A 14658-nucleotide genomic window follows, 5' to 3' on the forward strand; every position below is an offset into this window, starting at 1 on the left:
ACGTCCCAGGGTACAGCCCACCTGACCCCCATCATGTGGGACCCACATCCTCGGTTCCTCCCTGTCCAGCCTGGCACCCGGCTGTGCGAAAACACGTGTGAATGGGCCCAGCTCCCCACGTGACCCAGCTCGCTGTGTGTAACTGGCCTGTCCCGTCATTACCCCCCACTCCCCAGTCTCGGTGTCCCCACAGACGCACCCCATGGCGGGTTTACATCGTGTCTCGGCTCACCGAGCTATTGACTCGCCCTGGCTCCAGGGCCAGGTCCTGCCAGACCCCACTGGAAACAGCCCCCCCCCCAGCCATATGCCCAGCCCCCCAGGGCCTCCCCAGCCGGCAGGAGCCCAGGGCCTGCGTCTGGAGCTGCCTGAAGGGACCTGGGAACATTCCCACCAGGGACAGCTGTACGGCCGCAGCCAATGGGAACGCGCAGGAGGCTGGTCCAATGCTCCAGCGGCCAATGGGAAAGCTTGGTGGGTTGGTGGCATTATTGGGAGCCAGGGGGTCTCCCGGCATGTGCCCGGGAAGGGGTGCGAGGAAGCTGGGCTGGGTCTCGCTGTCATGTTCGGGGGGGGATCTGCCCTTCGCGTCACCGTGACCCCAGCCTGGGGGACGTCACCGCAGCACCCGGACAGGCCAGCATCTCTCTGCAGCCGCTTGCCCTGCGGGGTTCGGTCCCGGGGGAGCCTGGCCCATGAGCCCTGCCCTGCCCCAGGGATCCTGACCATAGGATGATCTCAAAGTGCTCCATGGACCATCCCTCAGCCCCAGAGCCCCCACCACCGCCCCAGGAGGAGACCAGCCACATGTCACACAAGGGGAAACTGAGGCACAGAAAGCCTCACAGTTTGCAGCAAGTCAGTGTCACAGTGTCAGCAACAGGAATAGAACCCAGGAGTCCTGGCTCCCATCCCCCCTGCTCTAACCCACTGGACCCCACTCCCCTCCCAGAGCTCGGATAGAACCCAGAAGTCCTGGCCCCTTCCTTAACCCTCATACCAAACTCCCTTAACTCCCGGTATAACCCGGGGCCCCTGGACAGACTCTAGCTGGGCTGGGCTAACACAGGCTGCCGTGGGCACGGCCCAGACCGACCGGATTTAAAATCATGATAAAAAGCTCAGAAACGTCCCCAAAATCCACTTTATTGCTGTTAGCAAAGCTAGATCGAGGGCAGCCGGGCTGTGGACACACACGGGGCACAGGGAGAAGGGGGGCTATACAGGGACTGGGCCCTTCCCACACAGACCCAGCAGGGATGGACCCCGGGGGAGTCACACATGGGTGCCATGGGGCCTTTAGCCAGGGGCTAGCGCTGGGACAGTCATGGGCCCGATCCTGCCCCGTGGGGACCCCATTGACCGGGAATGGCCAAATCTGGCCCAAAGCCTTCTGGGTAATGGCTGGAGGGGCTTTACCTGGGGTGACTGACAGCAGCCTCTAGCCAATAGGGGCTGGGCTCGGGGCCCAATCCAGCACCCACTGGAGTCAAGAGAAACCTTCCCCACGATGGCAATGGGGTTTGGATCAGCCCCGTGGGCCCTGCTGCCCCCTGACGAGGGGCCACCCCCATTCCCAGCCCCATGGGGCAGCAGCCCTCTCCCTGGATAGGTGCCCCCCTCCCAAGCCCAGCGGGGGTGCAGGGCCCGCCTGAGGGGCCGGCTCCCCAGGGAGTCTCTAGCGGCTTGGCTCAGCGCGGTTATGGGGTCGGGGGGCCCCGCCTGGGTACAGCAGCTGGCACCAATGGGCACGGAGCAGGGTTGCTGGGGGCAGAGCTGGAGGGGGTGGGGGCCGTGAGCGGGTCTCAGGAAGGCATCTGGGAAGGATTCAGGGGCCCTGGCTTCTCCCGGCGTTTATCTGAAAGGCAAAGAGGGTCAGTTACCAGGAGCCCTGGACCCTGACGCGAGGCTGGCAGGGATCAGGGCCATTCCCCAGCACCTGCAGGGACTCTCTCATTGACACGGGGGGGCTGGGTGGGTTCAGGAGCTGTGGCTGGCTGGGGGCGCACAGTGGGGGGGGGATCTCCCCAGTAGCTGCTGGGTGGGGGAGGGGCTGTGGCTGAATGGGGGAAGCACAGTGGGTGGGGGGTCTGCCCAGGGGGTGCTGGATGGGCAATGGGGCTGTGGCTGGATGGGGGAAGCACAGCGGGGGGGCGGGTCTCCCCAGGGGGCCCTGTGTGGGCCCAGGGGCTGCAGGTGCAGCGGGTGCCCTCCCCAGGCAGCAGCTACTCACAAGGGGCCCCGCGGGTTGCGGGCGGCGTTCATCTTCATGCCCTTGATGATGAGGATGGTGCCCGCGATGATGCCGATGATGCCCACGGCCAGGCCCAGGGCGCACACCAGGGTCTCGGTGGTCTCGGGGACGGGGGTGGGCATCTGGGCTTCTGGAGAGAGGGGGAGAGGGACAGGGCACGGAGTGAGGGGGGCTGTTCCCACCCCTCCCTCCCAGGGCTGGGATAGAACCCAGGAGTCCTGGCTCCAAGCCCCCCCTGCTCTGACCCATTAGCCCCCACTCCCCTCCCAGAGCCAGGATAGAACCCAGGTGTCCTGGCTCCCAGCCCTGTGCCCAGCGGGGTCCCCGGGCACCCCGGCCTCACCCCAGTGCTTCGTGAAGGGCTCGGGCAGCCCCCAGTGCTCCACCCGGCAGTCGTAGAAGTCGCCCTGGCTGGGGAGGAAGGGCAGGTAGGAGAACTTGCGGAAGGAGTCACCCTGGCGAGGGTAGAAGTCGGTCTCGTAGACGCCCCCCGTCACCTCCTGCCCGTTCTTCAGCCACGTCATGCTGAGCGCGGGCGGGAAGAACTTGTCCGCGAAGCAGATCAGGACGTTGGGCTCCCCCAGCTCCACGGGGTCTTCAGGGAACACGGTCACCTCAGGGGGCACTGGGGAGACAGGGGTTAGTTGGTCCCATCCCCTGCCCCCCTGAGCCAGCCAGTCCCTGGTGATCATGCTCCAGCTCAGGGGTCTCTCCCCAGGACTGTGGGGGCGTCACCGGGGCTGTCCCAGCTCCCTGCCCTGACGACTGATGGGGCAGAAGGGGCAGGGGGGAGAATCCCCCAGGGGCAGGGGCAGGTGCTGGGGAGGGGCAACGAACAGCCCTCAGCAAAGGAGCTGCCCTGGGCCACCAGCCTGGAGGGTGCGAACTGCCCGGGCCCCAGCTGCGTGGCTGCTCGCAGCCCTCGCCAGAGGCTGGGAGGGGATCTAAGCGAGGCCCCTCAGTCTTTAGGGTGTCTGGTACTGGGCCCGTGCGTGGCGGGGACGGTCCACGGGTGAGCAAGGTGTGGGATGGCCCCAGGAAGGGGACGGGGAAGGTGCCCCCCCGCCGTGCCGTACCGTTCTGGGCCCGCGAATGGTTGGACCTCTTGATCAGGATCTCCAGGTTGTTCTTCAGCACGGCGATGTTGCCCAGGGCGCCCTGCGCCTCGAAGCTGGTGAACTTGCTGAAGTCGGGCAGGCGCCAGACGGTCTCCTTCCTCTCCAGGTCCACGTGGAACATCTCGTCCTGGTCGAACTCCTGCATGTACTCGCCAGACTCCTGCTGGGCCAGGTCCGTCCGCTGGTAGAAATTCACCTGGGAGCTCATGTGCTCCACTGTGGGGAGAGGGGCATCATCAGCAGCCCCCCCACGGGGCATGGTCTCTGGAGGACTTCCCCTACAGCCACAGCCCCCAGCATTCATCCTAGGACTCCCCGCTGCGAGGGGAAAGCAGCGGCAGGGAGCGCAGGGACCCCTGACATCACGCTGGGGCATTGGGGTCAGCGCTGTCTGCGAGGGGACAGGCCCCCGCTGTGCCCCCCCCCACCACTCATTTGTTCTAACAGGTCTCCCATCCAAGTGCATCCGATGCAGTGAGCTGTAGCTCAGGAAAGCTTACACTCAAATAAATCGGTTAGTCTCTAAGGTGCCACGAGTCCTCCTTTCCATCCAAGTAGTGTCCAGGCCGACACCCACTTAGCTTAGGAAGGGGGACGTGACCCCATTGCAGAGTGGGGGGTGTCTGGAGTGGGGGTGGGAAGGTTACACATTGTGACTGCAGGACATTTCATTCTCCCGTCTGTGCCGAGGGCTCGTTCCGGGTCCTCGCATCACCACAACCTGGTTCTCGGGACGATTTCAATCCCTGGCCCCCGACACTCACACCCCGGGGATAGTCACTGGGAGACCCGGGAACCCCGCAGCCAGAGACATTAAAGCTGCGCTGGGGGGTCAGACACACGCCGGGAGGGGGAGGGGTCTGGCTCAGGCCTGAGGTTGGGATTGCCCAGGGCCCAAGGGAGTTGGGCACCTACATCCTAGGGAGTCGTTCGCTGATCCAGCTCGCCCGGCAGGATCTCACAGAGCGACTGCAAAGGAGGGGACCTGCCACCACTAGTCAAGGAGAGAGTCTGCCCCACAGAGCGCCCCCCCGCCGTGGGTCTGAGCCCTGGGGGGACGGGGGACAATGGGGCCAGGCCGGGGAGTGGAGACAGGGGCTCCCTGCTCTGCACAGACGCACTCACTGCTCGGCAGGGTCTGGCCCTGGCGCAGCTCTTTGGGGAACGTTCCCCCATCCCTCCTGGGGGGATCAGCCCCGAATCCCTGTGGGGGAGGGGGCTGCACCCCTAGGGCAGGGCTGTGTTGTACCCAAACCACAGCGGCTTCCCCACGATCCCTCTGCTGCCCCCGCGCCAGCCTCCCCTCCTCTCCCCCGATGCCATTGGGGGGGGGAGGGGGGAGACCCTCCACTCCATGCAGCATGCACCCTGCCCAGATCAGCCCCCGACCCCTCCCTCAACACTGTGGGGTGAGATTCTTCCTCCCTGCAGCCCCCCTATCTGGCTCCTCCCCATACCCCTCCCTGCCCCGTCAGCCCCCATTGTCCCCCCGAGGGTGGGGGAGCCGGGCACTATGGGGGGTCAAGCTGCCCCCCCCCCCAGGCCCAGGCGTCACAGCCCCCGCCCCGCCCGTACCTCTCACTGCCCCGGTGCCCGGCAGGGCCAGCAGGGTGAGCAGGGCCAGCTGGGCCATGGGGACGCCCCGTCCTGCACCCATCTCCTCTCCCCGGACACTGGGCTGGGCGTGGGGCCGGCAGTGCTAGGGGGCTGGAGGGCATGTGTCACACTCTGGGGGGAGGCAGGGCTGGGGGGCAGCGCCCAGCATTGGCCAGGGGAGCCTGGCCCAGTGGCCCGCACCCAATGGCAGAAATCCCTGCGCCGACCAGGCTGTTACCGGGCAGAGCAGCAGGGCTGAGCCTCGCCGAGAGGAGATGGAGAAGTTGCAGGCAAATCAGGCAAATTAAAAGAACCTCACAGCAGCTGGTATTTTTACATAACTTCAGGATTTCTGAACACTCGGGGTTGGCAATACTGCAAATTCCCACCCAGCCACCTGGGGCCGCGGGCTGAGTCTGCATGGCAGGGCCCAGCGTGGTGTGGCTCTGCCAGCAGCCCAGTGTGGACGCAGCGCAGCCAGGAGGGGTTTATCCCCAGTGTGGACGCAGCGCAGCCAGGAGGGGTTTATCCCCAGTGTGGACACAGCGCAGCCAGGAGGGGTTTATCCCCAGTGTGGACGCAGCGCAGCCAGGAGGGGTTTATCCCCAGCGTGGACGCAGCGCAGCCAGGAGGGGTTTATCCCCAGCGTGGACGCAGCGCAGCCAGGAGGGGTTTATCCCCAGCGTGGACGCAGCGCAGCCAGGAGGGGTTTATCCCCAGCATGGGGACAGCACCTCCCCGCACGGCCCTTGCCCGGTCCACACATGCCCTGCTCTGCAGAGCGACTGTGTGCACACGGGGGGCTTGGCGACACAGCGGTGTGCTGGGGTGTGGGGTCACACCTCTGACCCCCGGAGCTCTGTGTGTGTCCCGGGGGTGGTGTCACACCTAACTGCAGAGCTCTGCTGGGATAAGCGTTAAGTGTAGACCAGGCCACAGGCAGGGTTCGGGGAGACCATCCGTGGGAGACCGGGACGCCCGGCCATTCCCCTCTGGGGCACTGGTTCCCACCTGGCCTCAGGGTGGGATCCTGGCTGGCTCGGGGCGGGAATGGGACACAGGCCCTTTCCCTCGGGTGGATCTGCTGTTAGTGACCAAACTTCCTTCCCCCCGGAGTCTGTCCTGGGCCCCATGTGTGGCACGCTGGTCCCTGTCCCCTGCCCAAACCCACTGCCTCCTGTCCCCATTGGCACCAACTTGTCCCCCCCACCCCCACAGCTAACGCGCGGGGTGTTCACACTGCCCCTGGCAGGAGGGGCCGAGAGGGGCTGGCCTGGGACCCAGGAGCCCTGGGGTCATTCCCAGCCCTGCCACAGACTGTGTGTAACCCTGGGCCTGTCACTGACTTCTCTGGGCCTCCCTCCCCAGCTGGGCATTGGGGACAATGGCCCTGCCCCACGGGGCGGGGGGGGGGGTATGCGCGCAGCAGAGAGGGGGAGGGGATCAGAGACAGGGGGGCCAGAGAAGCCCCTTCGGGAGATCGATGGTGGGAGCAGCTGGGAGGCCGAGCTGTGCCTGACCCATGGAGACTGAGCCCCCTGCTCTGGTGGGGTGCCTGGGGGGCAGAGCTCAGGCCCGTGGAGGTGGGGGAAGCTCAGAACTTCTGCCTGTGGGGCCAGCCCCGAACCTTCCACTGGGCCTAAATTTATCCACAACCAGAGACCCCCCCGAACAGACCCGGCCTGCCCCAGCCAGCAGCAGAGGGTCGAGGCACCAGGGGAAGGGGACGGAGGGTCCCAGGCTTGTTGCTGGGGGCCCTGCTTTGGCGGGGGCTGGTCCCTGGGCTGGCCCCGCTCTCCAGCTGTCCCGGGGCCATGGCAGGCGCCGGGCGAGTCCTGCAGCCCAACCCCAGGCCCTGCTCTGCCCCCTACGAGGGAGAAGTATGGAACCGAGACCTGCTGGGGCCGGCTCTGCCTGGCAACGGATGATGCTGCCCAGCCCCGATGCTGACTGGCCCTGGGCTGGGGGTGCCCAATCCCCGGGGCTGTGGGCAGCGTCCCGGGTCTGGTGCTTGGAGCTGGACAGAGAAGGTCTCAGTCTGCGGGGTCCCGACGACTTTCCAGATCTCTCCCTCCTGAGCCGCGATGGGGGTGGGTCGGATCCTGGGGGCTGGGAGCTGCTGGGCTGGGGCTCTGCTCGTGACACTGACGGTGCTGAGAACCCACCTGGCTCGTTGCACGGAGCCCCCAGGTGAGCAGAGACCCCAGTGCCCCTGGGAGCCCCGTCCTGGGCAGGTGCTGGGTGTTTCCGGGGGGGGGGGAATTGGACGCCAGTGCCCTGGGGAGCCCCGTCCTGGGCAGGTGCTGGGTGTATCTGGGGGTGGGGGGGTGTCAGAGCCCAGCGCCCCGGGGAGCCCCGTCCTGGGCAGCTGCTGGGTGTTTCCGGGGGGGGGGGGGGAATTGGACGCCAGTGCCCTGGGGAGCCCTGTCCTGGGCAGGTGCTGGGTGTATCTGGGGGTGGGGGGGTGTCAGAGCCCAGCGCCCCGGGGAGCCCCGTCCTGGGCAGGTGCTGGGTGTTTCCGGGGGGGGGGAATTGGACGCCAGTGCCCTGGGGAGCCCTGTCCTGGGCAGGTGCTGGGTGTATCTGGGGGTGGGGGGGTGTCAGAGCCCAGCGCCCCGGGGAGCCCTGTCCTGGGCAGGTGCTGGGTGTATCTGGGGGTGGGGGGGTGTCAGAGCCCAGCGCCCCGGGGAGCCCTGTCCTGGGCAGGCGCTGGGTGTATCTGGGGGGGTCAGACCCGACATGCCTTGGGGTCCCCTGTCCTGGTGTCCTGTCTGCTCAGTGTCTCCCCCGTTCTCTGTGTCCCCTCCTGGAGGTGCTGGGACGAGGGGGCTGCCGCACCCCCCGGATTGAAGCGGTTTCCCTCCCACACGGGGGTCACGGTTCGGGTCAAGGGCTCTCAGCAACCCCCCCCCCCCCCGTACACATGGGCCCAGCGCCCCCCCGCTCGGTGTTACCGTCACTGCCCCCCCCCGTCCGTGCCCGCCTGCGTCCGGGGCTGGGGGGGCGGCTACGGGCTCGTGGGCGCTCCCGGAGGATTTGGGCCCCCCCGGGGGCAGCAGGGGGCGGGGCGGGGTGCCCGAGCCGAGCCGAGCCGAGCCGAGCCCGTCCCCCCCAGGGCGGTACGTGTACCAGCAGAACTCGGAGTGTCTGTTCACCAACGGCACCGAGCGGGTCCGGTTCCTGGACCGGGCCCTCTACAACGGGCGGCAGTTCCTGCACTTCGACAGCGAGCTGGGGGTGTACGTGGCGGACACGGAGCTGGGCCGGCCCGACGCCGAGCTCTGGAACAGCCAGCCCGAGACCCTGGCGTACAAGCGGGGCCAGGTGGACCGGTTCTGCCGGCACAACTACGAGGTGGACGCGCCTTTCACCGTGGCCCGGAGAGGTGAGCGCGCGGGGGGGGGGGGGTCCTCCGCTCTGCCCCCCCCCCCAGTTATCTCCATGCTCCGGCTCTTGGCCGGGGGGGCGGCTGAGCTGCTCCTGCGCCGGGGGGGGCAGGGGGCGGGGTCACGGGCAGGGGGCGGGGCCCAGGGAGCGGGGGGGGCGGCGGGGGCCGGGGTCACCCAGCGGCAGGAGCAGGCGGGAACCCGGCGCTGGGGCGGGGACGTCTCCGCCCTTCGCCTTCCCCCCCCCGCCCGTCCCGGCCCCCCCCGGGTCTGGCTGCGGCACCCCCTCTCTGCAGGCCAGGGACTGACCCTCTCCCCCTCCCAGCCCCCCCCGCCCCTCTGGGGGTTCAGCCCCCAGCACCCCCCACTCAGACCCCCCTCGGGGCAGGCGGCTGCTGCGGCTCCTACCCCCCTCCCTGGGGTGGGCGGGGCTGGATGATGGGGCAGAACTTTCCCCTCCCCTCCCCCCCAACCCTGCCGCTCCCCCTTGGGGTGCCCCTGGCAGGAGGGTGGGGGTAGCCCCTGGTCCCTGGGCCAGACCCCGTTTCCCTGGGCCCCGAGGGTCAGACCATCCCTGGCTCTGTCCCCATGGGGGTGACAGGATGCAACTCACCTCGGGCCCTTTCTGCTGATCCCGGAGCTGGGGCCTTTCCCTGGGGGACGGGGGGGTCACCCTGCTCTGTCTCCAGCCCCTATCCCAGCCCCTCCCCCAACCCCTCCCCTTCTCTCCCCCCAGTTCAGCCCAAGGTGAAAGTTTCCCCCACAACATCGGGGTCTGGGTCCCACTCCCACCTGCTGGTTTGCTCCGTGACGGGGTTTTACCCCGGGGGGATCGAGATCAAGTGGCTGAAGAACGGGCAGGAGCAGACGGCCGGGGTGGTGTCCACGGAGCTGCTCCAGAACGGAGACTGGACCTTCCAGATCCTGGTGATGCTGGAGATGAGCCCCCGGCGCGGGGACGTCTACACCTGCCAGGTGGAGCACATCAGCCTGCAGGACCCCCTCAGCGTGCACTGGGGTAAGAGCCTCTGGGTGTGGGGCAACCCCTGAGCCCGCAGGGGCAGCCCTCGCTCTGTGGAGCCCCCAGGGGATGGGCCTGGGGCAGAGCGCTCACACGAGCCCTGCTAACCCAAATCTATCAACCTGGGCTGGGAGCTCACTTCCACGGGCTCCAAAACGCTGTGTAGACACAACCTGAGTGGGGCAGCGTTAGGGTTTCCTCCCCACTCTGAACTCTGGGGTACAGATGTGGGGACCAGCATGAAAGACTCCCTAAGCTTATATTCCACCAGCTTAGGTTAAAACTTCCCCAAGACACAAATTCCTTCCCTTGGCGTTGGACGGTATCGCTGCCTCCACCAAGTGAGTTAGACAAAGATTCAGGAAAAGGACCACTTGGAGTTCCTATTTCCCCCAAATCTCCCCCCAAGCCCCTTCACCCCCTTTCCTGGGGAAGCTTGAGAATAATCTACCAACCAGTTGTCTTTAATAAAAGTACAGACCAGACCCTTTATGGTTAGGACACTAAAATTAATTAAGTTTTTAAAAGAAGAACTTTATTATAAAGAAAAAAGTAAAAGAAGCACCTCTGTAAAATCAGGATGGAAGGTAATTTTACAGGGTAATAAAAAGATTTAAAACACAGAGGATTCCTCTTTAGGCTTAACTTTACAAAAACAGGAATAAACATCCCTCTTAGCATAGGGAACATTTACAAGCTAAAACAAAAGATAATTTAACACATTTTCTTGCTATTACTTACAATTTTTGTAATTTTAGATGTATCATTTTAGTAGGAGCTGGGTTACCTGCTTGGTTTTTTTCTTTGTCCTGAGAGGGAACTAAACAAAGAGCACAAACAAAACCTGCCCCGCCCCCCATTTGAAAGTATTTTCTTTCCCCATTGGTCCTTCTGGTCAGGTGCTCTTAGCACAGGGTCAGACATGAGTGTCACCTTAAGGTGGTTAAAGGCCTTCTGACACTCTTCAGTTCCCTGAACGGCATTTGGCTGGGTTTTTTTGGTCAGCTCTGTTAGTGGGGCAGCGATTTGGCTGTATTGCGGTACAAATCGCCTGTAATATTTGGCCAAGCCTAAGAAGGACTGGACCTGGTTTTTTGACTTTGGGACAGGTCACTTTTGGATAGCATCCACTTTGGCCTGTAGGGGGTTGATAGTTTCTTGACCCACCTGGTGTTCAAGGTAAGTCACTCTGTTTAAGCCTATTTGACACTTCTTAGCCTTAACAGTTAGTCCTGCCTTTCTTATGCGCTTGAAGACTTTCTGGAGATGCTCCAGGTGTTTTGCCCATGAATCTGAAAAGATGGCCACATCGTCAACCTAGGCGACTGCAGATTCTCCCAATCCCGCTAGGAGACTATCTACAAGTTTCTGGAAGGTGGCGGGTACATTTTGCAGCCTGAAAGGGAGCACATTAAATTTATACAGCCCTACATGGGTGATGAAGGCTGACCTTTCCTTGGCGGATTCATCTAGCGGTACCTGCCAGTACCCCTTGGTTAAGTCCAAGGTAGAGATGAACTGGGCCCATCCCAGTTTCTCCAATAGGTCATCTGTGCGTGGCATGGGATAGTTGTCTGGGCGAGTTACAGCATTTAGCTTGCGGTAGTCCACGCAAAAGCCTATCTCCCCATCTGGTTTGGGAACTAGAACCACTGGAGATGCCCATGCAGTGTTAGGGGGGTGGATTACACCCATCTGTAGCATGTCCTGGATCTCCCGTTCTATAGCAGTTTTGGCTTGAGGAGACACCCGGTAAGGTTGGGCTCTAATTGGGTGAGCATTCCCTGTGTCAATGGAGTGGTATGCCCGTTCAGTCAGTCCTGGGTGGCTGAGAACGTTGGCGCGTAGCTAGGGCACAGCTCCTGGATCTGCTGTCGCTGCATACGCCCAAGGGTCACGGAGAGTTTCACCTCTTCCACGCCACCCGCACTTTTCCCTTCGTAGTAGACACCTTCGGGCCACTCAGCGTCATCTCCTCCCTGGGCTGTAAACTGACAAACCTTTAATTCTCTGGAATAAAAGGGCTTTAGAGAATTAACATGGTACACCTTGGGCTTTCGGTTTGAGGTGGTGGATGCTATGAGATAATTAAAGATAAACCCCTCCCATTTCTGCTTCACCAACTGCAATGGCCCCTTAACCTCACGGCCATATACAAGTTCAAATGGTGAAAACCCTAAACTGGGATGTGTTACAGCCCTGTAGGCAAAGAGCAACTGCTGCAACACTAGGTCCCAATCATTGGAGTGCTCATTTACGAATTTACGTATCATGACCCGCAAAGTTCCATAAAACTTCTCCACCAGGCCATTTGTTTGATGGTGGTAAGGAGAGGCAACCAAGTAGTTCACCCCATGAGCTTCCCAAAGGCTTTTTATGGTCCCTGCCAGGAAATTAGTTCCCGAATCCATAAGGATGTCGGAGGGCCAACCTACCCTGGCAGAAATGTCTGTTAAGGCCTGGCACACACTTTTAGCCCTGGTGTTGCTTAGAGCTACTGCTTTCGGCCATCGGGTGGCAAAATCCATGACAGTCAGTCTGTACTGCTTCCCTCTGGGTGTCTTTTTCGGGAAAGGACCCAGAATATCCACAGCTACTCGCTGAAATGGAACCTCAATGATGGGGAGTGGCTGGAGAGGGGCTTTGACCTGGTCTTGGGGGTTTTCCACTCTTTGGCACACCTCACAGGACTGGACGTAAGTAGAAACGTTCTTGTCCATTCCCTCCCAGTGGAATGACCTCCCCAAACGGTCCCAGTATTTAGTTAGAACTACCAACTGTCTCTGAGGATGCCAGGTTCCTGGTGCCCACCAGAAAGAGTTTCCTTGTATAAAAATCCTCATTCTACCACAAACCGGGATCGATTAGAAGAGTTGAGAGGCGCTGGGTTGCTCCGTGCCATTGTCCAAGCTCCCTGGAGGCTTTCTTCTGTTTCCTGTTTGGTCTGGAACTGTTCCCTTGATGCTGGAGACCTCAGTTCCTCACTGGATGGTGGGCCTGGGCTTGGTCCCTCGGGAAGCGACGCAAGGGACGAGGCTGGTTCCGGGGACGGTGACCCGCTCTCCGCGGGTGCGCTAGGTTGGGGTTCAGGCTCCGGCTGAGCCTCTTGCGCTGGTTTAGCTGCTGCTGCCAGGGCGGGCTCGGTGGGGCCCTCTGATGTTGGGGTTGCAGACGGGGTTGCAAGCGCTAGACTCAGGGCTGGCAATGGTTCTGGTGCTGGGTGCTCCGCCCGTTCCGGTTCTGGGCCTGGCTCTGGCTGGGTCTCTGGGACTGGATCCACTACGGCTGTTGCAGACATTGGCCTGGGGTCCGATTCCACCACCTCAGTCTGGGTCTCTGGTAGCACAGACGGGGCCCTGGTGGAAGGCTCAGCAACAGGGATAGGTGTGAAGGCTTGCTTAGCCTGGCTGCGGGTGACCATTCCCACCCTCTTGGCCTGCTTCACATGGTTGGCCAAGTCTTCCCCCAGCAGCATGGGAACGGGATAATCATCATAGACTGCAAAAGTCCACGTTCCTGACCAGCCCTTGTACTGGACAGGCAACTTGGCTGTAGGCAAATCGAAAGAGATGGACTTGAAGGGTTGAATCGTCACTTGGACCTCTGGGTTGATGAAGTTGGGGTCCACTAAGGATTGGTGGATAGCTGACACCTGTGCTTCAGTAACCCTCCACGCGGTAACTTTCTTCCCGTCTACACTCACAGTTTCCCTTCGCTCTGAGGGTATCTGGGAGGCATCTGGGCCTGAGGACCTTTGGTGTGTCCCAGATGCAATGAACTGTAATCTGTTGGGGTTCTTGGGGCAGTTGGCCTTTACATGCCCCAGCTCGTTACATTTAAAACATCGCCCAGCTGACGGGTCACTGGGGCGAGGTGGGTTGCTGGAGAATGATGTGGTGGGATGATAACGTGTCTGGGGTTTTCCTTGGGGTGTAGGTGGGGCCTTGGGCTGCCCCCGGTGGTATGGTGTAGTCTCAGTGTCTCCCTTCTGGTATCCGCCCAAACTGCGACCAGGGCTGTTCCTCTCTGGTACCGCCACCTGTTTTGTTCCAATTTGCCCCGCCTCTCTGGCGGTCTGGGACTGCTCGTATTGATCAGCATAAGAAGCAAGACTTTCTGCTGAGTTTATTTTTTTATCCCATCAACACTGTTTTACATCATCATTGGCCATAGTCAGGAACTGCTCCTGTACAACCAAATCACACATTCCTTCAAAGCTAGTTACACCCCTTCCTTGACCCATTTTGTTGAATATGTCCAGAGCTCTTCCAGTTAATTTTGCTACGAATGTGGTCTGTGACGATGTGACTCAGCAGGGAGGGGGGAGTGTTGACCTGGGAATGTGCCCTGGGGATGGGAGACCTGAGAGCCTGTCACCTGAGCCAGGAGGGGGAGGGGGAGGTGACACCTCTGCCCAGGAATGTGAACAGAGGCTGCAGCAGGGAACCTGCTGGGTGGATTGAGTTGGCAGTTTGGAGGCTGGGGAGAGGAACACAGGGAACCCCAGGGCTGGGGTCTAAGCTCCCTGCTCCCCCAGAAGGACGTGATTGAGGGGTCCTGGTTGTACCCACAAGCTCTGTTGTGGACTGTGTTCCTGTTGTCCAATAAACCTTCTGTTTTACTGGCTGGCTGAGAGTCTCAGTGGATCCCAGGAAGAGGGGTGCAGGGCCTGGACTCCCCCACACTCCGCGACATGGTCATCTTGTGATCTTTAGGAATTGCATGGAGGGTGCACAGTCTCTCAAAGGTGAAGACATATTCAGTAATATCACTGGATTCACCATACTGTGGACATAGTCGCTCCCATTTGTGGATTTTTGGGGAATTGGAGCCAGCTGCTGAAGGGTTCTGTCTTTTCTACTCCATAACAGCCAGTTCACGCTTCTGAGCCTCAATCTGGGCCTGTATTTCTTTGTCTTTTAACTCCAGATCTCTTTTATGGGCAGCCTCCTCTCTGGCTGTTTCTGCCTCCATAACTGTCTTGTGGGCAGCCTCCTCCCTGGCTGTTTCTTCCTCCAAGCGTTTTGCCTCCTTCCTCTCCTCCGCGTCCAACTTCAAGCGCTTTAAGGCCCTTTGTCTTTCATGTTCTTTCTGTCTCTCTTCAGCTTCCTATCTGGCTAATTCTAGTTTCTTTTGGACCTCACTTTCCATCATCCTAGCCTTCCTGTGCTTAGCCTAGCCTAACCCGAGAGCTAGAAAGAAAGAAAGAAAAAAGCTTCTCAATTCCCTTGCAGGAACTTAACTACTCTGCCCTCAGACAGAGAAAAAACCTCCAGCTGCTCT

General features: G+C 61.7%; 2 protein-coding genes across 5 annotated transcripts in view; one reads left to right on the forward strand and one right to left on the reverse strand.

The window, feature by feature from the left end:
- Positions 1-1130: 1130 nt before the first annotated feature.
- Positions 1131-8220, reverse strand: LOC125621142 (HLA class II histocompatibility antigen, DR alpha chain). Of its 3 annotated transcripts, none has more exons than XM_075119643.1 (5): positions 8098-8220; positions 3331-3588; positions 2598-2879; positions 2234-2384; positions 1131-1858 (listed from the first exon to the last, which is right to left on the reverse strand). In XM_075119643.1, exons 2-5 carry the CDS (start codon positions 3578-3580, stop codon positions 1855-1857), a joined length of 687 nt encoding a protein of 228 aa, XP_074975744.1. In that variant the 5' UTR covers positions 3581-3588; positions 8098-8220; the 3' UTR covers positions 1131-1854. The 3 variants fall into 3 exon arrangements, with proteins under 3 accessions (XP_074975744.1, XP_048673634.2, XP_048673633.2); XM_048817677.2 differs by lacking the exon at positions 8098-8220 and adding an exon at positions 4948-5086; XM_048817676.2 differs by lacking the exons at positions 1131-1858; positions 8098-8220 and adding an exon at positions 4948-5044 and having other exon boundaries at positions 2230-2384.
- The window catches only part of LOC142068332 (H-2 class II histocompatibility antigen, E-S beta chain-like), a 41022-nt gene continuing 33329 nt past the window's right edge, over positions 6966-14658 (forward strand). The window contains exons 1-3 of one of the 2 annotated variants that reach the window (XM_075119646.1): positions 6968-7158; positions 8084-8353; positions 9091-9372. In XM_075119646.1, coding sequence (XP_074975747.1) covers positions 7053-7158; positions 8084-8353; positions 9091-9372 — 658 coding nt within the window. In that variant the 5' untranslated portion in view covers positions 6968-7052. Of the gene's footprint in view, positions 7159-8083; positions 8354-9090; positions 9373-14658 lie in introns of both variants that reach the window. The other variant, XM_075119645.1, reaches the window with a different exon arrangement.

This window comes from Caretta caretta, chromosome 14 (assembly GCF_965140235.1).
Source record: "Caretta caretta isolate rCarCar2 chromosome 14, rCarCar1.hap1, whole genome shotgun sequence".
Classification (NCBI taxonomy): Eukaryota; Metazoa; Chordata; order Testudines; family Cheloniidae; genus Caretta; species Caretta caretta.